General features: G+C 38.4%; 1 protein-coding gene across 1 annotated transcript; it reads left to right on the top strand.

Moving 5' to 3' along the window:
- The first annotated feature begins 2,225 nt into the window (after positions 1 to 2,225).
- Positions 2,226 to 25,050, top strand: LOC109059440 (1-acyl-sn-glycerol-3-phosphate acyltransferase epsilon-like). The gene is made up of 4 exons (XM_042736250.1): positions 2,226 to 3,069; positions 24,084 to 24,153; positions 24,352 to 24,467; positions 24,559 to 25,050. Exons 1-4 carry the CDS (start codon positions 2,851 to 2,853, stop codon positions 24,676 to 24,678), a joined length of 525 nt encoding a protein of 174 aa, XP_042592184.1. The 5' UTR covers positions 2,226 to 2,850; the 3' UTR covers positions 24,679 to 25,050.

The following is a 25,050-nucleotide window of genomic DNA, read 5'->3' on the forward strand; positions in this document are numbered from 1 at the left end:
CTGCACTTAACATGGATTAAAATTCAAATAATACATTTTTAAAATGTTAGTTTTTCTTGTAAGGTGGTAAACATGGCTTGGCCGAATGTGTGACCTTAGGCTGGCCACAATAAAAAGGCCACTCTAAAATGTGCTGTTTTACTGTGTTTTGGGGGGTCCGAAAACCAGTCAGTATCTGGTGTGACCACAATTTGCTTCACGCAGTGCAAAACATTTCCTTCGCATAGAGTTGATCAGGTTGTTGATTGTGGCCTGTGGAATGTTGGTCCACTCCTCTTCAATGGCTGTGCTAAGTTACTGGATATTGGCAGGAACTGGAACACGCTGTCGTATACGCCGATCCAGAGCAACCCAAACATGCTCAATGGGTGACATGTTTGGTGAGTATGCTGGCCATGCAAAAACTGGGATGTTTTCAACTTCCGGGAATTGTGTACAGATTCTTGCAACATGGGGCCGTGCATTATCATGCTGCAATATGAGGTGATGGTTGTGGATGAGTGGCACAACAATGGGCCTCAGGATCTCGTCACGGTATCTCTGTGCATTTAAAATGCCATCAATAAAATGCACCTGTGTTCGTTGTCCATAACATACGCCTGCCCATACCTTAACCCCACCACCACCATGGGCCACTCAATCCACAATGTTAACATCAGCAAACCACCCACACAATGCCATATACGCTGTCTGTCATCTGCCCTGTACAGTGAAAACCGGGATTCATCCATGAAGAGAACACCTCTCTAAAGTACCAGATGCCATCAAATGTGAGCATTTGCCCACTCAAGTCTGTTACGATGACGAACTGCAGTCAGGTTGAGACCCTGATGAGGACGATGAGCATGGAGATGAGCTTCCCTGAGATGGTTTCTGACAGTTTGTGCAGAAATTCTTTGGTTATGCAAACCGATTGTTGCAGCAACTGTCCGGGTGGCTGGTTTCAGATCTTGGAGGTGAAGATGCTGGATGTGGAGGTCCTGGGCTGGTGTGGTTACACATAGTGTGCGGTTGTGAGGCCGGTTGGATGTACACCTTTGGAGACGGCTTATGGTAGAGAAACGAACATTCAATTCACGGGCAACAGCTCTGGTGGACATTCCTGAAGTCAGCATGCCAATTGCACGCTCCCTCCAAATTTGTGACATCTGTGGCATTGTGCTGTATGATAAAACTGCACATTTTAGAGTGGCCTTTTATTGTGGCCAGCCTAAGGCACACCTGTGCAATAATCATGCTGTCTAATCAGCATCTTGATATCCCACACCTGTGAGGTGGATGGATTATCTTGGCAAAGGAGAAGTGCTCACTAACACAGATTTAGACAGATTTGTGAACAATATTTGAGAGAAACAGGCCTTTTGTGTACATAGAAAAAGTCTTAGATCTTTGAGTTCAGCAAATGAAAAATGGGGGCAAAAACAAAAGTGTTGCGTTTATAATTTTGTTCAGTGTATATATAAGAGTTTATATGTATATGTGTTTATATATATATATATATATATATATATATACACACACACACACACACACACGTTTCAAATGTTCATCTTATTCTGTTTTCTTTTTTCTTTTTTTGTTACCCGCTGTTGTATGTGTTATAGTCTCAAATTTAATGTCAAGGCATGTTCTGTCAGTTTTATATTTTACACATGAATTGAGTAAACATGAATTTTACTAAAGGCCTAGGGCTGGACCATATATTTTTGTGGTTTGAAAGACTGGATTAAGCACCAGTGTGCACAAGCAAATCCTGTTAATCAATTAAATTCATATATATCAAAACTCAGCATGGAAACAGGTATGAAAGATTAGTAAGTGAAAAACTCTGCTAATGAGAAGACTAGTTTTGGAATTTTGGAATTCTGAAGATTAGTGGGGAAATACATTTTATTTATTATTCAGAATCCACATTTGGATAGGAAAATTGTTTACTTGAAAAATAGAAATATTAAAGTTAATGCAGAGAACATGATTCAGTGTTGTAATCAAATTAATCAAAGCCTTAGAAATAATAAAAGTAGTAATAATCTGAGGTCTTATGAAGTACCGGCCCCTCTCTTTTTTTTATGTATTTTTTTCTTATTTATATATATATATATATATATATATATATATATAATAGATATATATATATATATACATACTGTCTGCATGTAGGCAAAACCTTTCGCCTAAAATGTTGTAACACCGGAACTCGTGCTTCAGCCAATCAGCGTGCACAATACAAGCACGTGGCTGATGACAATACTGAAACATGGAGGCTGTGTATGTCGTGTGTGACTTTTGAGAGCAAGAAATGTGGCTGGTTGTATTTGTAAGACATCGCGTTTGTTTATATGTTGTTATGGTATAAATGAGGAAGCTGTAAAATTGTTTTCCATGCTTAAATCAATTTAGGTTTTCTGTCACTGTAGTGTCCTTTGGAGGGTTTAGTAAGTGAATTACCTCTATTTATAGTAATTTTTTAAAGTCAGAGTCAGTCAGTCAGAGTATAGTTTGGGCAAGGTGTTACAGCACAGTTTACGTCTGTTTCGTCTTTAAGTTTCGTGCATTTTGCCTTGTTAGACGAGTTACAGTTAAGGAAGTGCGCTGCATTAACAGGGATGTCATGCTTTAAATCTCGAGGAAATTTCCGGAAGACGAGCAGCGTGAAATTTTGCATCAACTTTTTTCCCTCCTTGACCGAAATTATTCGCACAGTTATTGTGTGATTAATAATTTAAATCGACTGAATTGGGCGAAAAGATCAATGCATTTCGGGCAGGGTCACTGGGGACACTGAGTTAATTTGAGTTGCAGCTGTGTAGGGATCAGATTCGCTCGAGTCATTTGGGTTTTCTAGTCATAATGCTGCTGTCTCTGGTCGTGCACACGTACTCGTTGCGGTACTGGCTTCCAGCAGCGGTGATGCTGGGCACCGCTCCTGCTTATCTGCTGTCCTGGAGCGCCTGGCGGCTGCTGTCCACTATGCTACCGTCCAGACTCTATCACACTGTGGATGACTGTGTGTATTCAGTGTATCAGAGTATGGTCCTGTTCTTCTTCGAGAATTACACAGGAGTGGAGGTTAGTATGACTATTTTTTTTATTATTATTATTTATTTATTTTACTTTAGTGCATTTACCTTTTTTCATCTTTGTTCTTCACTAACCAAATGTAACCTCTAAATGTTTTATCCAACTAAAAACAACATTAAGTGAAATATGGTTTTTATATATATATATATATATATATATATATATATATATATATATATATATATATGGTTTGTCTAATAATGGCAATATAATCTAGACATGTACCGGGGGCCATATTTCACTTATGTTGTATATATAATTGGTTTGTCTAATAATGTTTCAAACGACCCTAAGATCAAAATGGATCACATGACTAGACAGAGCTGAAAATTCCCTTTACGACGACACCTGGATTGTGAAGATCAGTTGAGGATTGCGAAAGTTATGATATTTTTAATAATGGGGAATATAGTAAAATAGTATACATTAATTACAACTGAAGTCGTGTGACCGAAAATGCTTACTATTCACACATTTTTTCTTGTAACTTCCTCATTTTATCAGATATTTGCATGAAATTTGAATAGAAGGTAGAATTTTGTTAGTTCTTTCTTTCAAATGAAATCATGAAAATTTACTGTTTTAGCTGGAATGGGCATCAGACCCCATGGTACCTCACTGAAAACAAGTATAATTAATAAGAGTTCATTCATATTCATAAACATTTATTTTCAGAATACAGAGGCAAAACAACAATACACATCACTATTAATTGTTAATTCATATTCATACAAGTACACAACAAATATTCATTGTCATTCACAAACAGACAATCAGTTTTTTTTTTTTTTTTTTTTGCCATTTAAGTTATGTGCAATTTGGACAATGAGTGACCACCCAACCTTAAACCATTTACGCTAAAAATGCAAATATACATTCATATTTATAGTCATCCATTTAAACGTTTTTTTTTCATGCTAACAATGAATGATCGGTACGACAAAATATACATGCAATCTGTGTACTTGTGCTGACTTGTGCTGAGTTGATAACTGGTAATTGACAGGTTATTGTACAACCAAGTCATCCAAGATGATGTCTGCTGCCATCGCATAGATGGACACATCAGTGTCATGGGCATCAAATTCATACTGCTCCCCACTCATGGCCCAATAGCCAACAGTGTATTTCTTTTTTTTAGCATGGAAAGTTTCAGTTTTCCCATTGAAAATGACCCTGTTGCCACCCAAATCCCACGCATGACATACAAATGCCCCCACCCCTCTGCCACCCAACAACTCCTAGATCAAGCCAATTTTTTCTTCTGAGAGTTCTGGAAATGCTTCCTTGATCTTGTCTGCACCTAATTCTTCAATCTTTTTCTCTAACACTTTCCGTTCATGTTCGCTTCTCTTTTTTTCTTGTGTGGCTTGACGTTTGTGCAATTCCTCCTGTAGATCTCCTTGCTTCTTCCTCCTCTTTCTTCTTTGTATTACATCCAGCCTCACTGCCTTCCTGATGACCAGCTCTTGTTTTTCCTTGTCTAAACTGTCCAAGTAGTCCAAAGTGTTGTTTTTCCGTGCTCGCATTTTACAGGACAAGTAGCAGATGGTGGCATTTGGAGCTTTCTTCTTCAATGCACTAAACATCCCATCAGCTCTTCAGCATCCATGTTGTGTAATCTCGCTGAGGTTGTCTCTTGTTTTAGTTTCTCCGTCACTGTCCACGTATCAGCAAAGTGTTGTTGATACTGCCTTTCAAGGACTAAAATGACCGCTCTCAGACAGCTTTCCATCATTTGAGTGAACATGACTGCGTCTTTTGGTGGTTGTTGCAATTTCTCAAGGATTTTGTCTGAAGCATTCAGCTGATTTCCAAAGAGGTCTGTTGTGCGAGTGAGGAATTCAGCAGGTGAGTGTAGTTGATCTTTCAGTTTCTGCACGGTCTCTTTGATAATTTCAATACCTTTAATGTAATCAGTTTGGTCATCTGCACCAGTGTAGAATTTGGTCATCCAGGGTCCAGTCAGTAACTTCCCAAGCAAACCCAGAACTTGCATTTCAACCTGTCCAGCTGTAGAGTTGAAGTCTTCCAGTATGCTAGCACGCAGGCTTCCACAGGATGTTCCTACACTGAGATATGACTTTAGTGCAGCATGATGACTTGAGAATATCCCACATATATGGAAAAGAATGTGCAGTCGATTACCTCTGTAGCGTGGTATGAGGCCGAGAGGGAGATTTTTGTCATTCAGAAAGGTCTTTAAAGCCACGAGGGTCACCCTTGCCATCCATGTACCTCATCTTATTAATCTGAACCACAATGTTGGCCCCAATGCACTTTTCCCCTTGATTTTCCCAGTAATCCCCATGGATTTCTCGATCTCCTTCAGAGCACTCTTTGTCTTTGAAGCGATTGTTTCCAGAGGATGAAGGTTGCAATTCAACTCATTCAAGGCCTTGTTCCAAGACGCACAGACTAAACAAATGGCCGCATGATTGGCAGCACAGCGGTCAGTGAGCGTGTTTGATATATTCTCTATCATTTTTTGAAGAATAATTTCGTAGTCTGCCTCAAAAAAATGGCAGTAGACATTTGCAAGGTTACTGATGGAGTCACAAATATGGATCTGGTAATCCTCAGCAGTGCCTCCTGGAAGTTCATCTACAGCAACAACATAACAGTTCTCTTTGGTGGTGAAATGTATGCTGTTTAAGTGGATTCCCTCCTGTGTGGTTGCATCAAACCCAGGGTACAGTGTGAGTTCACTAAAAGTGCTTCGGCAGTCTGAAGGTCACTTATTGCCCCCAGTTCTCTGGTCATGGCTTCCACAGTAGCCCTTTTTGGCACATCACTTAAACAAATTTTGAAGCGCAGCCCGAACTTTTTGATCAAATTGTGGATGTTGGCAGTGGGCACCTGATTGGATATCGCATCAAACACCATCAATCGCATTTCATTTGAGTATGACTTCGCATCTGTTTTTGTAAGCTTTTTTTCACTTTCCAAATCCTGGATTTTTTCTCCCAAAAGAAGGTTTTCGGCCTGAAGATCATGAATCTCACTGTCCATTGAATTAATTATTTCTTCTAATTTGCAGCATCTTTGTTCCACATCATCAACAGCATTTGATTTGTCCTCTCGCCCTCATGTGTGTAAGGGATTTCTTCAGTCGCATATGACTTCTTGCTTTCACTTTGTATTGCTTTTTTAATTTAGCAATGGTTTCAGCCTCATGTGATTTCAACAGATATTTAAAGTAGGATATTTGCTTTTCTTTTCTTTTCATTTTTTGATTAAGTATCCTTATTGTTCCTTTATTTTTCTGCCGTGCTCTGAGTGTCTTAATTGCCAGGTACTTGCTTCTCTGCATCTGCAGATGTTTCTGCCTCATGTTTTTTAGAGACTCCTTATATCTGGTACAAGAAGGACAATTGGTCCTAGCAACCTGTCTTGTCTTCAACGGACTACGTTTCAGAACTTGTTCAGCAGAAGGAGACTTTGCGCAGGGAACTGTGGTGGTAGTGGAGATTCCACAAAATTTTTGGCTACATACTACTTCAAACTGACTAAATTCTCGCTCATTAGTTAGCTTTCTGTATTTTGTTAAAGTTTTTTTCAACAAGCAGCTTCACTTTAGTAATCGCCTGTTCTTCAGTCATTTCTGGTATGTATCTAATAAGTTCTCTTGCAGTTGCAGTTCTGCTGGATTCTCCAGCTGTGATGTAAAGATAGAGAATATGTCCATTTTGTATAAAATGAGAAGATGGTACATCACAGTACTTGTCCAGGAGGTGCTGTCTGGCTAGACCTGGCTGTGTGTTGGGCCCCTTTCTCCTTTTCATAATTAGCTGTAAAGAAATAACATCAAATATTAGGCTAACGAGCCCCTCAACTGTACATACATTGATTAACACTGGATTTCTCTAACATAAACCACACCAGAAGCCTAATAAACTTTGAGAATCCTCTTACATGTTTGTAAGTCTACATAATCTACATGATTCAAGGAAATTGGACATAAAATGTTTTAATCAACATGGCTTATGTGTCGCAGGATACTTTGGATAAAAGAGTAAAAAAAAAAAATTTAACAGACAACAAGCAAGCATAACTTTTTGATCACATTCACAGATCCAATGCCACTTTTAAATTATGTGCACAGATTTTCTGTATTCATCTAGAGGTTACATGAAAAAAGTGCATAAAAGATCTAAATAATACTATGCTTGTTCACTTTGTCATATCCACGTTGTATTTTGCCAGGCTTACTGTCATATCAAGTGTTCTTAGCCTATTAATTTAGACAGAGTTACAGGCTAGTCCTCAGTAATCTAACTCAAAGTGATGTAAACTATGTTACCATTTCGACAAGTTATGTCAGAAAAAACATGATATACATATTAAACTACATAGCATCAGTAATAAATTCAAGAAAAACACCGTGAGAATGAGTTAAATACAGACGATGTTTTTTTTTTTTTTTTTTTTTTTTTGAACGAGGCCTGCAGTGCATCTGACAGGGCGTTCGCTAATCTACCTGCCACAAATGTGACTAGCCAATTTCCGCGATTTAGTTAAATACCTTCTCCTCTATGGATTTCGATGGAATTTCGTCAGTACCAAGATAAAAGCTATGTATTTATGTCCCCACCTACCTTTCAGTAGTGTCCAAAGCTTAGATGAAGCCCACCGACCGGTTGAAAGCCACGCAAATTTTCCCAAATTCGCGGTGACCCTGAAAACACCTCAGGGCTGAAATCCCAAAGTGTCCAACGCTGCAGGGGTTTGCACTCAACGTAGTTAACGTCGTATTCAGGAAAAACATACTCCCACCAGGCGGCCAGGAGTAGATATTGAATGACACACACATTACAGTACCACGCAGTTTGGAACACATTTTTGAGGCAGAATGTTCGCCGCGAGTGGTTGCTATGTCATCATACCTCTAGACATGTACCGGGGGCCATATTTTATTTCTTTTCTACCTTGAAGTTTATCTATCTACAGTATCTATCTATCGGTCTATAGGGCGAATTGTTCGATTAATGGCCACACGTCATTATGTCACCACGCGATGCCATCCGACGTCCCCTCCAGAATTTCGCGTATTAAACATATGTTACAGAAATGTTACGCCCCTTGCCATACTGTGATGCATGTCCCGGTCAGAACACTGGCACCACAAGACAAAAACAATAAAACCCATTATAAACGAGCCATTTGTTGCATCCAGTGGGGACATAATTACAGATTATAATGACTTATACTGTGTTTTTACGCGATGCACTGCACCGCGTAAACAAATCTAGGGCTGTGACGTTGGCTGATTTTTACCACTGCGGTGGTAATGGGACCAACTACCACCGGTAGTGTTTATATATATATATATATATATATATATATATATATATATATATATATATATATATATATGTATATGTATGTATATATGTGTGTGTGTGTTAAAATGAATATTAATTTAAATGTTAAACTGAAAAAAAATTCATCGCCTGCACAACTGCTGCTTCTGTCACTTTTTCTCTTGACAAGAAGTGCATTTATTCAGTCGCAGAATGACTGAGAATGGGAGATGTTTCGGACGCACACTCCACTTCACTTCAGTGACAGGCGCGAGTCAAACGAGTGTGGGAAAAAAGGTAGGCTACTGTGCTCGCAGCACAAAGACGCCGGTGCGAGCTGTAGCCTGTATTCTTTCATATCAAAGCACAAAATAAACTACATGCATGCAATGTCGTGGTCAGTTAAGTCATGAAGTTAACAAAAAGGCGATTAAAGCTGACTTAAATCTGTGCATGCATGTAATATATTCAGATTTAAGAACACGTTTTTGAAATGGTTTTCAAAACTGTCCTGGAGCAGCCCAGCACTGTCTCACTCATCTAACACACCCTGTTTAGCACTTCCGTCAGTGAATACGCAGCCTGGAAAACACTAAAAGAAATATAAAAGAAATAATACAGTTAAAGGAGCTGTATGTAAGAAATCTATTTCAATTAATCATAAAATGGCCCTGATGTGTCACTAGACATTAAGAAATCATGTTCATTTCAAATACTTATATCACTGACAACAGTAGTCCGGCCAGGATATTGTCATTTAAAAAGTGGACTTGCAGCCCTCAACTGATGTTGATGTTGTCATTTTGTGTTTTGGCCTGACACGCCTCCCTCCACCTATCTACCAATCACGAAGTCAGTAGTGTTTCGGGATCCGTGTTGCCAGCTTTGCTGTAACCTGCCCTAACTCCAGTCGGATAAAAATGTCTAATGTTACTAAATCAAAAAGACCTCGTTATAATTCAGAAATTCGTCGTGACAAAGCCAGAATTTGTATTGGAGATGCTTTTGAAAGATGGAGACGGCTGAAAATGGAGAAGAACTTGAACACAGATGCCAACGTTGCTAATTTTCTCCTGGACAGGTAAGATTCATCTATGCTTGGCTAACTTGTACTTGATGTCAATGGACATTTCATATATTCATGACAGTCGAACAAAGTTATTTATGTTTGTGCAAAGTAACATAACGTTAGCTCACATGGACGTATGCTAACATTAGCAATGCATCACAGGAGCCCGTTTCTCTGTCATTATGCTGAGACGCTGAGGAAAAACAACATTAGCACGCTCATTATGGCAATTTGAAACGTAATTTAGACAGTAGCCTAGACTAACAGTTACCGTTCTGTCTGTCACGTACGAGCATACATCTTTACGATTATACTGTTACATACGAGCATACATCTTTACGATTATACTGTCACGTACGAGCATAAATCTTTACCATTATACTGTCACATACGAGCATAAATCTTTACGATTATACTGTCACATACGAGCATAAATCTTTACGATTATACTGTCACATACGAGCATAAATCTTTACGATAATATTTAACTAATGACAATTAGTACATTTTTTAAATACATAATTACTTATCAAATATCTCTCATGAAGCATAAACATAATAACTTACTGTGTACGTCTGTTCGTCATCTGGCAACCTCGAGTCAGGGGGTAGGGGGAGGGGATACAACGCTCTACAGTATTTTTATAGTGATTGCAGTACCAGTTTAGGCCACAATCCTACATACGGCTCCTTTAAACAAGAAAGTAGCCTAAATAAGAAAGTTAAATACACCCTGTCTACTGGACGCAGACTCATTGTAATAAGTGATGCTACATTGGATGCGGCAGACATGACAAATCACCGACAGTTAACTGCCTCGTCCTATTTATGAGGTACTGCTACAGAGTTTAAATGTCCTGTAGACAGACAGACCGTGTAGACACGGTTCACCGTTTCGCCACCAAGCAAGCAGCGCATTAACTCCTCGTCTGCAAGCGCTTTGAAATAGGAATCGTTCCCACATTTCTTTTTAACATTTAATTTATCGCTGTCTCGTTTGTATTTGGCCAAAACTTATGCTTGTCATAGAGTGCGTGACGTCTACCGGTGGCAGTAGGCAACCGCGGTGGTCGACGCGGTTGTCACGGCGACTGTCACAGCCCTACATAAAACCATATCTGTATTTGTGATTGGTGAAACGACAAACAACAAGCTACTCTACACCAGCGGTTCTCAATTCCAGTCCTTGCACCCCCCAGCTCTGCATATTTTACATGTCTCTCTTTAACACATCTGATTCAGATAATGAGCTCGTTAGAAGTGAGCTCCATGCATGAACTGTGTTCCCATTGACATGATACAGTGTTTATTGCTCCCTACTCCCTGAGCAGGGGAACTCTGTTGATGTTTAGCTCACTTCGGAACATTCATTCACGGATTTGCACTGTGCAACGTCTTCACACAGGGACAAGTTTGACATTATATACCTCTGTAAATAAATACAATTTAAATTCACGTCTCGCACACTTCAGTGCACTTTGAATGGAACATATACGTTCACTTCAAACTGGAATCATGGCTGAAAATCTTGTGATGTCCACCTCGCAGGGCACTTATGTTCGGATAGAACAAACGTCTGAAGCCATAAGAGAAACATACAAAATGTGCAGAGCACAAATATTGAGAAAATCACCTTTAAAGTTGTCCAAATGAAGTTCTTAGCAATGCATATTACCAGGGCTTGGCGATAATTCGATAACGATAATTATCGCGGTATCATTTTCCTCAATAAAACGATATGAAGAGTTCGATAAATGTTCAATATAATGTTTATGTGATATGAGGGGTTAGATAAATGTTTGATTTATTTTTTTCGCGTCACTTGAACTGCTTATCTGCTCGGATCAAAGTTCAAACTGCCGTGCAGCACGAGCTCACTAGAGCAGATGCGTTTACTCGGTCACTAGACTAGGGATGCGCTGATCTGATATTCATATCGGTATTGGCTCCGATGCTGCCATTTTTCTCAGATCGGGTATCGGAGAGAGCCGATCCAAATCCGAGATTTTTTTTTTTTTTTTTTTTTTTTCTCTCGATTGTGCGAATTATTCTGTTACTTCTGAAGCCCTACCATAGCTTAATGCAGCGGTTCTCAATTCCAGTCCTCACGCCCCCCTGCTCTGCACATTTTGTATGTTTCTCTTATCGCTTCATACTTTTGTTCTATTCGAACATAAGTGCCCTGCGAAGTGGACATCACAGGATATTCCGCCATGATTCCAGTCCGAAGCGAACGTATGTGTTCCATTCAAAGTGTATTGAAGTGTGCGAGACGTAAATGTAAATTGTATTTATTTACAGAGGTATATGATGCCACACTTGTCTGTGTGTGAAGACGTTGCGCAGCACAAATCCGTGAATGAATGTTCCGAAGTGAGGTAAGCAACATATTTCCCCTGCTCAGGGAGTAGGGAGCATGTCAGTGGGAACACAGTTCATGCAGGAAGCACACTTCTAACGAGCTGATATCTGAATCAGGTGTGTTAAAAAAGAGAGACGTGCACAATATGCAGAGCTGGGGGATGTGAGGACTGGAATTGAGAACCGCTGGCTTAATGTAAGCTACATATGAATATTTAAGTCCTTACATTAAAGTTCACACAAATTTTTTTCTCTGCTGTGGCTGTCAGTCATTCGTTCAACCTTTAAACCCTGGTTGTGTTCGGTTACAACAGTCAGCTCACTAAAGCTCTCTTCAAGATCATTCTGTGTTCCTATTATTATACTTGATTTGTAAATACATGTCTATGAATTTCTGCACATCATTCTGCACACCGGTTGCCTTATTAAAAAATATGCAATACATTTAAAATAAATATATTTTAATTTTATAGTACATACTTGTATATAAATACATTATTTAAAGTTTTTAATTAATGGATTTTATAATACAAACAGCAATGTGTAACATTTTACCATATTTAGTGGAACACCTTTTTGTTCCCCACAAAATAGTTTTTTCAAAAATGATTGTGCCCTGATTTTTCCAGAATAACTTTTGTTGCTGAGTTATTCACTAAGCTAGTTTATGATACATTTTTGTCATAGATTATGAATATGCATAGGCCTATATTTTTTTCATATCTATTGTTTATTTTATTTTTCTTTATAATGAAGTAGTCTGTATCTAGTAGATTGTGAAAGAATGATTATCAGTTCCACAAACAGAGAGATATAAATTCTACATTTATTTAAATGGGGGAAAAAACTTCACTGGTATCGGGTCGGTATCGGCCAATACTGAACCCTAGGTATCGGAATCAGTATAGGAGGCGAAAAAGGCAGATCGGAGCATCCCTACACGTGACACTAAGCAGCTGTGAGATACAGTGTGAAGCACTTGAATTCAGCGATAAACACACATGACTCTGTGATTTAAAGGTGCTGTATGTAGGAATGACACCGAGTGGTAGAACTAGGCAGATTTGTTTTTTTTATTATTTAGTTTGGCTGATATAATGTGTGATATGAAATACGGTTTGTTTAGATTGATGTTGTAACCTGGGGTACCGAAATACAAGTGGGCAGTGGGCGGGTTTCACAAACCAAAACAGAGACCAACATTCTGGCTCGGAATGCACCTTTTCAAAGGAGAATAACTTACTGTAGCATTGTTTATCAGATGGACAAATATGTTAACTTAGCATGTTTCTTAAATATCTGCAAACATATGGTATTTTTATGCTTTACCATATTATGGTATTTTTATGCTATATGCGTCTCGAATAGCTGCGTGTTTTCTGAGAATGCGGTTGTGAGTCCTGAAAATAGACGGGTGTGAGTTCAGTTATAGAATGCAGTTGTCACCTCCCTAAATAACTGTATTGTGTGAACGTAACTGTGTTAAGGACTCAATTACAGGACTGACAACCTTGTTCTGCTGCTGTGTGAATGTGGCTGTACATTGACATATTTGGCAACTGGAAAAATGCAACTTTGCAGCAGTGATTATTTTGGTATCTCTCGAATTGTCCCATTCAAACAGCAGCTTACTGTACAGTAGCGTCTCAAATAGCTACTGTCTGTATGAATGTGTAATGAGAGTCAAGTCCGTATATTCAATCATGTCTTTTTCTGCATTTCATGCATGACACTGAATTTGAGTCACGCACAGAACACAAAACTGATGGAAACTGCTTCAGTGGAGAACAGTAACTGGATCTAAAACCTTTAGATAATGCACAACTTATTTCTCCGTTGCTGTAACTTACCCAGCATAAGACCACACATGAGTTCTCTCTCGCACTGTACTACAAGTTGTCCAGTTTATACAGTGCGTGTTTTCTGAGAATGCGGTTGTGAGTCATGAAAAGAGTAACACTGTAACTGTGTTAAGGACTCAAATACAGGACTGACAACTATTTCTAAATCGCTTTATAGCACGATTTTCCGCGGTCCCGACCTCCCGCAGTATGCTATCCGATCCAATCAGAATGCAGCGCACCTAAGTGGAGCGTGAGAACAGAACAGACTGGGCATTTGCCTAATTCCAGGTTCACACTCTGTCTGTGATGCATATTTTTTCCGAGCCCATGTTAATGGATCAGAGCGTTCACACTGTACGTGGTAAAAGATGTGAACAGAAAAGGTTAGAAATCGAAACGTGTGAAAAGAATGAATATCTAGCGCATGAGCATAGAGAGAGTTGTGAGTGAGTGAGAGGAGACATGTTTTAATTGCACGCACTCTCTCTGGACGAGAGCAGCATGTATCTGAGCACGTGTGCCTGGTTTTGTGACAAAACAAAGGAAATCTGCGTGCGAGCGGAGAGATTCGCGCTCGCGCATTATTTTAATGTGCTTTCGCATTACAATAACACGCTCTCGCTGCTGCTTCTGCACCGCATACACATACTATATACGCACTGCAAACGGAGTACGTGTGAACCTTTTGTCCATATCGCACAGCCCTACTGACAACCATTTTCTGTTGCTGTGTGAACGTGGCTGTACATTGACATATTTGGCAACTGCAAAAAATGCAACTTTGCAGCAGTGATGATTTTGGTATGTCTAAACTTTCTAAAAGCAAATTGATCACACAAACTATTGCAGGACTTTCAGAACCTTATTGTGTCGCTGTTCGTTTACTATCAAATACCTTAAGTACAACATTAACAGCATGGTAAATAAAAAAGCAAGTGTGTATATATATTATGTTACGTTTATGAACATAACATCGAGATGGTGGCAAGCAAAGGCTCATTTTAAAAAGGTGGACATTTATTAAAGCGTTACTTTGAACAAACAAGAGAAGAAAAATCACAGCAAAACTGATTCAGCCCCTGGTCCAGTTTTCCTCCAGTTGCCAGCAAAAGTCCCGCAACTGAGCATCCCAATCATGCCCAATAGGTGACATGTCCGGTGAGTATGCTGGCCATGCAAGAACTGGGATGTTTTCAGCTTCCATGAATTGTGTACAGATCCTTGCAACATGGGGCCCTGCATTATCATGCTGCAACATGAGGTGATGGTTGTGGATGAATGGCACAACAATGGGCCTCAGAATCTCATCACGGTATCTCTGTGCATTCAAAATGCCATCAATAAAATGCATCTGTGTTCATTGTCCGTAACATACGCCTGCCCATACCATAACCCCACCGCCACCATTGGCCACTCGATCCACAATGTTAACATCAGCAAACCACTCACCCACTCGACACCATACACACTGTCTGCTATCTGCCCTGTACAGTAAAACCGGGTTTCGTCCTTGAAGAGAACAACTCTCCAAAGTGCCATCAAATGTGAGCTACATTTATTTGATAAAAAAAAGAAAATCATTAAAAAAAGTAATCTTGCAAAATGTTATTACAATAGCAAATAATGGTTTCTATTTTAATATCCTTTAAAATATAATTTATTTCTGTGATGCAAAGCTGAATTTCCATCAGCCATTACTCCAGTATAAAGTGTCACATAATCCTTAAGAAACCATTCTAATATGCTGATTTTTTTTATTAGAATTATCAATGTTGGCAACTGTTGTGCTGCCAAATATTTTTTTTGGAAACTGCTATACTTTTTTTCAGGATTCTTTGATAAATAAAAAGTTAAAAAGAACAGCATTTATTTAAAATATACAGTCGTGGCCAAAAGTTTTGAGAATTACATAAATATTGGAAATTGGAAAAGTTGCTGCTTAAGTTTTTATAATAGCAATTTGCATATACTCCAGAATGTTATGAAGAGTGATCAGATGAATTGCATAGTCCTTCTTTGTCATGAAAATTAACTTAATCCCAAAAAACCCTTTCCACTGCATTTCATTGCTGTCATTAAAGGACCTGCTGAGATCATTTCAGTAATCATCTTGTTAACTCAGGTGAGAATATTGACGAGCACAAGGCTGGAGATCATTATGTCAGGCTGATTGGGTTAGAATGGCAGACTTGACATGTTAAAAGGAGGGTGATGCTTGAAATCATTGTTCTTCCATTGTTAACCATGGTGACCTGCAAAGAAACGTGTGCTGCCATCATTGCGTTGCATAAAAATGGCTTCACAGGCAAGGATATTGTGGCTACTGAGATTGCACCTAAATCAACAATTTATAGGTTCATCAAGAACTTCAAGGAAAGAGGTTAAATTCTTGTAAAGAAGGCTTCAGGGCGTCCAAGAAAGTCCAGCAAGCGCCAGGATCGTCTCCTAAAGAGGATTCAGCTGCGGGATCGGAGTGCCACCAGTGCAGGGCTTGCTCAGGAATGGCAGCAGGCAGGTGTGAGCGCATCTGCACGCACAGTGAGGCGAAGACTTTTGGAAGATGGCCTGGTGTCAAGAAGGGCAGCAAAGAAGCCACTTCTCTCCAAAAAAAAACATCAGGGACAGATTGATCTTCTGCAGAAAGTATAGTGAATGGACTGCTGAGGACTGGGGCAAAGTCATATTCTCCGATGAAGCCCCTTTCCGATTGTTTGGGGCATCTGGAAAAAGGCTTGTCCGGAGAAGAAAAGGTGAGCGCTACCATCAGTCCTGTGTCATGCCAACAGTAAAGCATCCTGACACCATTCATGTGTGGGGTTGCTTCTCATCCAAGGGAGTGGGCTCACTCACAATTCTGCCCAAAAACACAGCCATGAATAAAGAATGGTACCAAAACACCCTCCAACAGCAACAATGCATTTTCCAGCATGATGGAGCGCCGTGTCATAAGGCAAAAGTGATAACTAAGTGGCTCGGGGACCAGAATGTTGAAATTTTGGGTCCATGGCCTGGAAACCCCCCAGATCTTAATCCCATTGAGAACTTGTGGTCAATCCTCAAGAGGCGGGTGGACAAACAAAAACCCACTAATTCTGACAAACTCCAAGAAGTTATTATGAAAGAATGGGTTGCTATCAGTCAGGATTTGGCCCAGAAGTTGATTGAGAGCGTGCCCAGTCGAATTGCAGAGGTCCTGAAAAAGAAGGGCCAACACTGCAAATACTGACTCTTTGCATAAATGTCATGTAATTGTCGATAAAAGCCTTTGAAACGTATGAAGTGCTTGTAATTATATTTCAGTACATCACAGAAACAACTGAAACAAAATCTAACAAGATCTAAAAGCAGTTTAGCAGCAAACTTTTTGAAAACTAATATTTATGTAATTCTCAAAACTTTTGGCCACGACTGTAGGTTGCTTCTGGTGTTTGGATGTGTACTTCAATATAATGAGGTACAGGTTTAAGAATAGCCTACACTATTTTTTATTTTTTTTTTAACTCTCTATTTAACAGCATTAACTTACAATGAAATAAGTCTTCCTTCCGGTAGACTGAATGTTTTCCTGCATTGCTAAATGTTGGGCTCATGTTCAATAAGTTACATTCGCCCAAACTGATTTTGTAAAATCAGAACGCTGACGATGAACCTGGGTCAGTTAGCGCGAGTCACACTCGCTGTGAAGCGGGAACAGCAGGCAGGGGATTCCACTTGGTCTTAAAGCCTGCCTGAAATGCCTATGTTCACAAATAACAATTATTTTAGCAAAAATAATGATTAATTATCAATTGTGAATTTGTTATTATTATGGTCTGTTGAAAATAATATGGGCTGCAAGAAAATAATGAATAAAAAGAGTAGGGCTGCTGTGAGTGCAGGCAGCATAATTCAACCCAGTAACATGACAACACACCGTTCCTCACAGCCAAAAAACAGACCGAATTCAGTTCAGCTAGAGGGGGTTGGGGTTTGTTCTGTATAGCTTGTGGGGGTTGAAACAAAGGTGTGAATTTCTTGCTCTTTATATGGACAGTGTCTTATGAGGGTTTCAAAGTAAGACAAATGCCTTGTTTGGTTTGGGTTTTGTAATTTTTGCAACTGCATACAGAGTATTAGATACATTACAATATAAATGTTTTATTTTTTCCTCAGGAGAGATGAGGCACCTCTGAGAGAGAGAGACAAAGAAACTGCCGAAAGAGGCGCGCATCTGCCAAAGAGACAAAAACATTTGTTCTTAATGTATTTGTAGCTTTGTAGCTACTATTTTCAGTTTTAATTGTTCGTGGCAACGCTGCAGTCATTTTGGAAATACAAATGTGAAAATATATTGCAGTAATAAGAAACTGTCCCGAGACGTCATGTAGGCCTAATTATTTTTAGTTTCATTACTGGGCTATTCCTTACTGATGTGACATTCGCAGTCAAAACCTGGGGCCGGATTCATGAAAATCTTCTCAGAATTTATGCAAACACATATAAAATGCTTTAAAAACTTTAACAGAGATGTCTAGAGGGTATTTAATAGGTCTGGCCCCCACTTAAAATTTTTCTGGTTACTAGTAGCCTAGTCCTTCATTTAAGTCATTATTCAACTAATCGCACATTTATATTAAATTAACATCTATAATCCAACTACTCACATATTTTTTTTAGATTTCAAGCACATGCATTAAGTTTGCCACAAAGCACAGGCAGAAGTAGCCTAATAATTGTGAAAAAGGAGACAATTTAATTATTTATTAATAAACAAATGTTTTCTTGTCGGCTGCAAGATGAAATTCACAGTGCTGACTCACCTTTAAAGAGAAATGCAACCTTCACAGATTACATAATGCTTACATTTCAAGCTTTCTGTCGATATATTTCTCATGTATGTGAGGCACCCTAATTTTAAGTGATTTCATTTTCAGGAAAAAATTCAAGTGATCGAGAGGGCACCTCCCTGTCATGCATGCGCATTAATAATTTTTCACACAAACACTTGAATATGAATAATATAGCACTTTTTTTTTTCGGTTACAGTATGGGATCCGCATTTAAAAATAATCTTCACAAGTCTACAACCGAGACAGCTGCAATTATAACCTGTAAATTGAAGGCTATTTGACGTTTTAAAATGATCTAATGTGATGCCGCTTCAAATCATTGATTATTCGTTGTTCTTGATCAAGATTAAATGGATGCATGACTCTTATAAACTTGTTTTAATAAATCTCTTTTGCATTAAATAATAAAGATATAAAGCAGGTTAAGGTAAATATTATTGTACAAATAATTATAAAATGCTATAGACTGCGAATAAGATGGAAGTTTCACATTTTGCAAAGTAAAGAATTTTTTACATGCAATTATCCAGAATAATACCAAACAAGATTTGTAATGAAGATAAAATATGTAGAGAAATAAGAATAAATGCTGCACATTTATATAATAATATATTTAATATAATATAATAAAAATATTATTATTATCATTATTAAATTGTATGAAAGCAAGTAAAGAAGGCTTCCTTTAAAATCACTGAAGTTAATGAAGCTCTTTTTTACATTGTGTGCATTTTGTTGATTTATAATGAGAACTTCAGTTTAAATGCGAGGACGTTAGAATTTCAATGATTTAGCTAAATCATGCAGGTTTATTCGTTTCTTGTTTTAATTAGGCCTAAATAATGGTAGAGAAATTATACAGTGCCTCACATTCTACTATAATAAAGGAAATAATTTATAAAACATGCAACAATTTCTTATTCAGTGTAAACACTGATATCTTTTTCCCAAGAAGTTATCTGTCAAAATAAAGGACAGGTAACGAATAACAAGGTAGTGCGTGACAAAAAATGCATGCTGTTTTATTAAAGGAATTTTAAAATACAAATTAAGAATGTATTTGTGACAAATATAGGTCTAATATGTGAGAACATTGACATTTTGCATATAAATTCATGTAGCCTAGCTCACTAAAATAGGCTACCACTTTTAATGCTCTGATGCAAAGTAAACCACCATTTCTTTAGGATAATATAACACAATTCATATTATATAAATAATACTGCACACCTATCAAATGTGTCAAATCTAAAATAAGGTGTAAGCTTAGAGAAAATATAAGCATAGGCTCATAGGCTTGACATTTATCCTGCTTGAATTCATTCTAAGAAACGCACATAACTTCATAAGTACTAAACTTTCATTTGTGAATATTCAATATTTTAACTACAATGTTTTTCTTTAATTTTCCCTGACTGCAGCAGTCAAATGTAACACATTGGCGAGGCAAAGCTGACGGCTTTTTGGGAAAATGTGCTTTGATGCTTGTTTGATAACTTGTGGTTAAAGCGCCATTCAGCGGTCAAAAGCTGCAAATGCTCTTTGCATACGCGGTGGCATGGCACTTGCGGCGGCAAAAAGCTAATTTTGGTTGGCCACCTAATGTAAATGGTTGCAGGAATCTCATTTTTCATGGTATCTTCAAATTTGAAATACACTGAACAAAATTATAAACAAAACAAAAACTTTTGGTTTTGCACCCATTTTTCATGAGCTGAACTCAAAGATCTAAGACTTTTTCTATGTAGACAAAAGGCCTATTTCTCTCAAATATTGTTTACAAATCTGTCTAAATCTGTGTTAGTGAGCACTTCTCCTTTGCCGAGATAATCCATCCACCTCACAGGGGTGGCATATCAAGGTGCTGATTAGACAGCATGATTATTGCACAGGTGTACCTTAGGCTAGCCACAATAAAAGGCCACTTTAGAATGTGCAGTTTCATCACACAGCACAATGCCACAGATGTCGCAAGTTTTAAGGGAGCATGCAGTTGGCCTGCTGACTGCAGGAATGTCCACCAGAGCTGTTGCCCGTGAATTGAATGTTCATTTCTCTACCATAAGCCATCTCCAAAGGCGTTTCAGAGAATTTGGCAGTACATCAAACTGGCCCCACAACCGCAAACCACCTGTAACCACACCAGCCCAGGACCTTTACATCCAGCATCTTCACCTTCAAGACTGATCTTCAAGATCGTCTGAGACCAGCCACCCAGACAGCTGCTGCAACAATCGGTTTGCTTAACCAAAGAATTTCTGCACAAACTGTCAGAAACCGTCTCAGGGAAGCTCATCTGCATGCTTGTCGTCCTCATCGGGGTCTTGACTTGACTCATGCCTATGCCTCATGTTGGAGCAAGATAATGCACAGCCCCATGTCGCAAGGATCTGTACACAATTCCTGGAAGCTGAAAACATCCCAGTTCTTGCATGGCCAGCATACTCACCAGACAAGTTCACGCATTGAGCATGTTTGGGATGCTCTGGATCGGCATATACGACAGCGTGTGCCAGTTCCTGCCAATATCCAGCAACTTTGCACATCCATTGAAGAGGAGTGGACCAACATTCCACATGCCACAATCAACAACCTGATCAACTCTATGCGAATGAGATGTGTTGCACTGCGTGAGGCAAATGGTGGTCACACCAGATACTGACTGGTTTCAGACCCCCCAATACAGTAAAACTGCACATTTTAGAGTGGCCTTTTATTGTGGCCAGCCTAAGGCACACCTGTGCAATAATCATGCTGTCTAATTAGCATCTTGATATGCCACACCTGTGAGGTGGATGGATTATCTTGTGGCAAACAAAAGAATCTGTTCTACTTTCACTTTCATTTTAGCATGATTTTGGGTGGAGTGTGTCAATTAACGGCGGAAGGGAGTTGTATTTAAAGGGAGCGTGTTGTACCTGGAAGAGAGGTGTCATCCGTTTGTTTGCACCTGAGGGTCGCCCGTATGAGAGATGGTTTACGGTGGAAAGACGGCTGCGTGTCAATCAGCTGTTTCATGGGTATGATGTCTGGTGCGTGACTGAAGCATTGCATTTCCAGACCAACTGTCATGAGCGGTCCTGAAGACAAGGCAAAAACCGCTTATCCACCTATTTTGGTGTCTGGTGACCCGCGATACTCATTGGTGCCTTCAATACCTGCAAACGTGCGTGACGCGGTCGGTTTCTGGCACGGGCGCGGATTTCGAAGACCAGAGACCGCTAGTGAGAACGTTTGGTCATTGCTTATTTTGTTTTATTTTATTTATTTATTTGTTGTCCATTTCGGTTTTATGTGTTATAATGATTTTGAACATATGGCAGAATAAATATCCTGATGACCTTTAGTCTGGGATTATTATTATAATTTGTTGTGTAACAGGTGGTTATTTTTCTGCTATCATGGGTTAAGTTAATTTTTGACCGGGTTAATCCTGTCTGGCGCCCGAAGGTTGTTTTTTCTTTAAAATAGTTATTTAAGTTAGGGCGGCTACCACCGTTATAATCTCGGCAAAGGAGAAGTGCACACTAACACAGATTTAGACAGATTTGTGAACAATATTTGAGAGAAATAGGCCTTTTGTCTACATAGAAAAAGCCTTAGATCTTTGAGCTCAGCTCATAAAAAGTGGGGGCAAAAACAAAAGTGTTTCTTTTATAAATTTGTTCAGTGTATAAACTCATGAGACGTGACTTTCAACCCATTACTTTTCTGGATTGCTCCAGGACTTATTTCATGTATTTGTATATGAAAAAAAAAACATAAATAATAATTATTATTTTTCAAGGCACTTCAGTGTCTATAACATTTGATCTTTTTGAGCATTATCAATTCTGGATGATGGTTAGTAAAGCCCAAAGGGTCTTCTTTCCAAAGAATTGCCAAAATTGTCTGTAGCACACTGATGTCAAGAACCGTTTAACATTTTTACCTTTGGTAGGTCATTTTCAGCTGTGAGTCCCAAATTCAATGCAAGTTAAAAGAAAATAAGTATCCATATTTTTGCATATTGACCCACATTTGGTTTTTGACCACTAAAAATGTGTACATATTGCCATATTGAAATTCCAATATCTCTGGAACTGTACAATATTGTAGGTCCTTAAAAATGAAGATGTAAAAAGAAAAGTTTGAGACAAAATATATAAGGGGGTCATGATGTTTTTTTTAATTTTTTTTGTTAGGGGTGTGAAATCTTTGGAGAAAAAACTTGAAAAGTGCTCTTTCCCCATTTTTGAACGGTCATCATTGGCACATAATGCAACAAAGATTGCTAAAGTCAACAGATTTTACTAATAGACCTACCAATCTCTGTGTAAAAGTAACGTTATGATGCTGCTATATTTCTAAAGTCATTTTTACCCCCCTGCAATTTGGCTCTGAATCTCGGGTGAAAATTGCCATTTTGACCCTCCTCTACAAAAAAGCGCATTAATCAGTAAATATTCATCCATGACATTTAATATTTTGGCTTTCATCACTAAACATATTTATCTTTCTTCAGAACAAATATTAGCAAAATAAAACAATTGAGCTGGGGACCTCTGGTTGATTTGACATGGAATGACCCTATTAAAAGATGGTTTAGTAGGTTATTATATTAATCAATTTAATATAAACGTGCAACTAGTTGACTAAAAAAAACATTAGTTGGGGACAGGCCTACTTGGCACAAGGAACGATCAATTTTTAAAATAAATCCTATGACATTATGAAATGTGCAAACTGCAAACGTTATGCATGTTTTTTATGTTATGTAGGTATTTCATCGATCAATTTTTTTTTATGTATGGGGTGCTTTTGGTGCTTTCTTGGGGTTGCTGGAGCACCTGCTAGCCCCTCCCTAGCGCTTCTCATGAACCATCAATATATCAAGGCAGGCATGTTTGTATCCCTCTTATTTTCATTGGTTGTGCTGGTGCAGCCACCACTCATAATGCTTACCTATTAAAGGGTGTAACAGTTCAGCTTACTCACGGTTCGGTTTGTATCACTGATTGTAGAGTCACGGTTCCGGTACAGTTCGGTATGTGCTATGTTTAGGGGAAAAAAACTATACTGTCAAATAAAAATAAAGAAAATAAGAACAAATAATCTAACTACAAGCAACAAAATACATACACTACAAGAACAAATAAATACAACAGAGCAAAGGTACAAATAAAATAAACAGTGCATTTCAGGTTTTTAGGTAGGTAGATCATTTTCAGAAACACCTTTTTTTTTTTTTTGGGTGGGTTATGGCCCTGTATTGTGTTTTGTATTTATGTGTAAGATGTGTGTGTTGCATAGTGTGTTTGTGATTTTTGTGGCAAAGCCATGAAGGTAGGGCAGTGTTTGTTTTGGGTAGGGGTGTTTTTGTTTGAATGTTGATTTCATTTATCAGCAGTGTTTCTCAGATATTGCATACTGCACCTTTAAGGGAACAAAATCCATATCAATTAAGCTTATTGAACAAATCACATTTGTTCCACTTACGATAAAACTAGAAACTAGACCTTTTTTCAGACAGTAATTTCCTCAAAGTCATGTTCATTCTAACTATATTGTTCTTTCTGTCTAATATATTGAAATGTTCATAAAAATATCTGTCCAGATTGTCATTTATGGGGACATACCAAAGAAGAAGGAGAATGTGGTTTACCTTTCAAACCATCAATCCACAGGTAAATCTCAATGCTTCTATCTATAAATGTTGCAAAATAGTTTATGCTTTTGGAAAAATAGCATCCATTTCCATGGGAAAACTTTTTTTTTTTTTTTGATTTGTTGGTAAATAATATGGTACCCCACAGTATATTTTAGTATCATGGTATCTGACACCATCACTTTACCATTTGTAAGGGTTGTGTTCTCCATTGTAGCTGACTGGATCATTGCTGACATGTTAGCCATTCGACAAAAAGCACTTGGACACGTAAGATACGTCCTGAAAGATGGTCTGAAGTGGCTTCCTTTGTATGGATGGTATTTCTCACAGGTAGTGTATGCATCTAATTCAAAACTTCAGACCTCATTTATTTTCCGGTTGTATGTTTGTGGTTTATGACTATGATTGATGTCATTCACAGCATGGAGGTGTGTATGTGAAGAGAAGTGCCAACTTTGATGAGAAAGCCATGAAAAATAAATTATCTTCTCAGACCAAACTGGGTACACCTGTGAGTATATATATCCATAGCAATCACTGAATGAAAATCCAAAACCTGTGTTTTGCTGGACTAATAAACAAACAGATGTTCCATACAAGTTAAGATGAGGAACAGTTTAAGATGTTTAAGCTGTTATTAAGGGATGTTATTAGGCATAATACAGAGCAGAGTTTGCACAGCTCTGCTTGCTCTGTCACTGCTTGACAGAATTCATGTGATGTGCAGTCATAAGTCTGTATCCAGTATATTAAATGTTTTATATAATGGCTTCAATTTGTAAAGATCCAGAATCCATTATCTCTGAAGCATATTTCGATGGACCCTGTCGTCTTGAACTCCTCTAGGGCTCTTCACTTTTAAGGTGACTGTTCTAGATTTTTAGTGGAGTGAGAACCTAATTAGTAAGGTATT

The sequence above is a fragment of the Cyprinus carpio genome, chromosome B13 (genome assembly GCF_018340385.1).
Source record: "Cyprinus carpio isolate SPL01 chromosome B13, ASM1834038v1, whole genome shotgun sequence".
Lineage (NCBI taxonomy): Eukaryota > Metazoa > Chordata > Actinopteri > Cypriniformes > Cyprinidae > Cyprinus > Cyprinus carpio.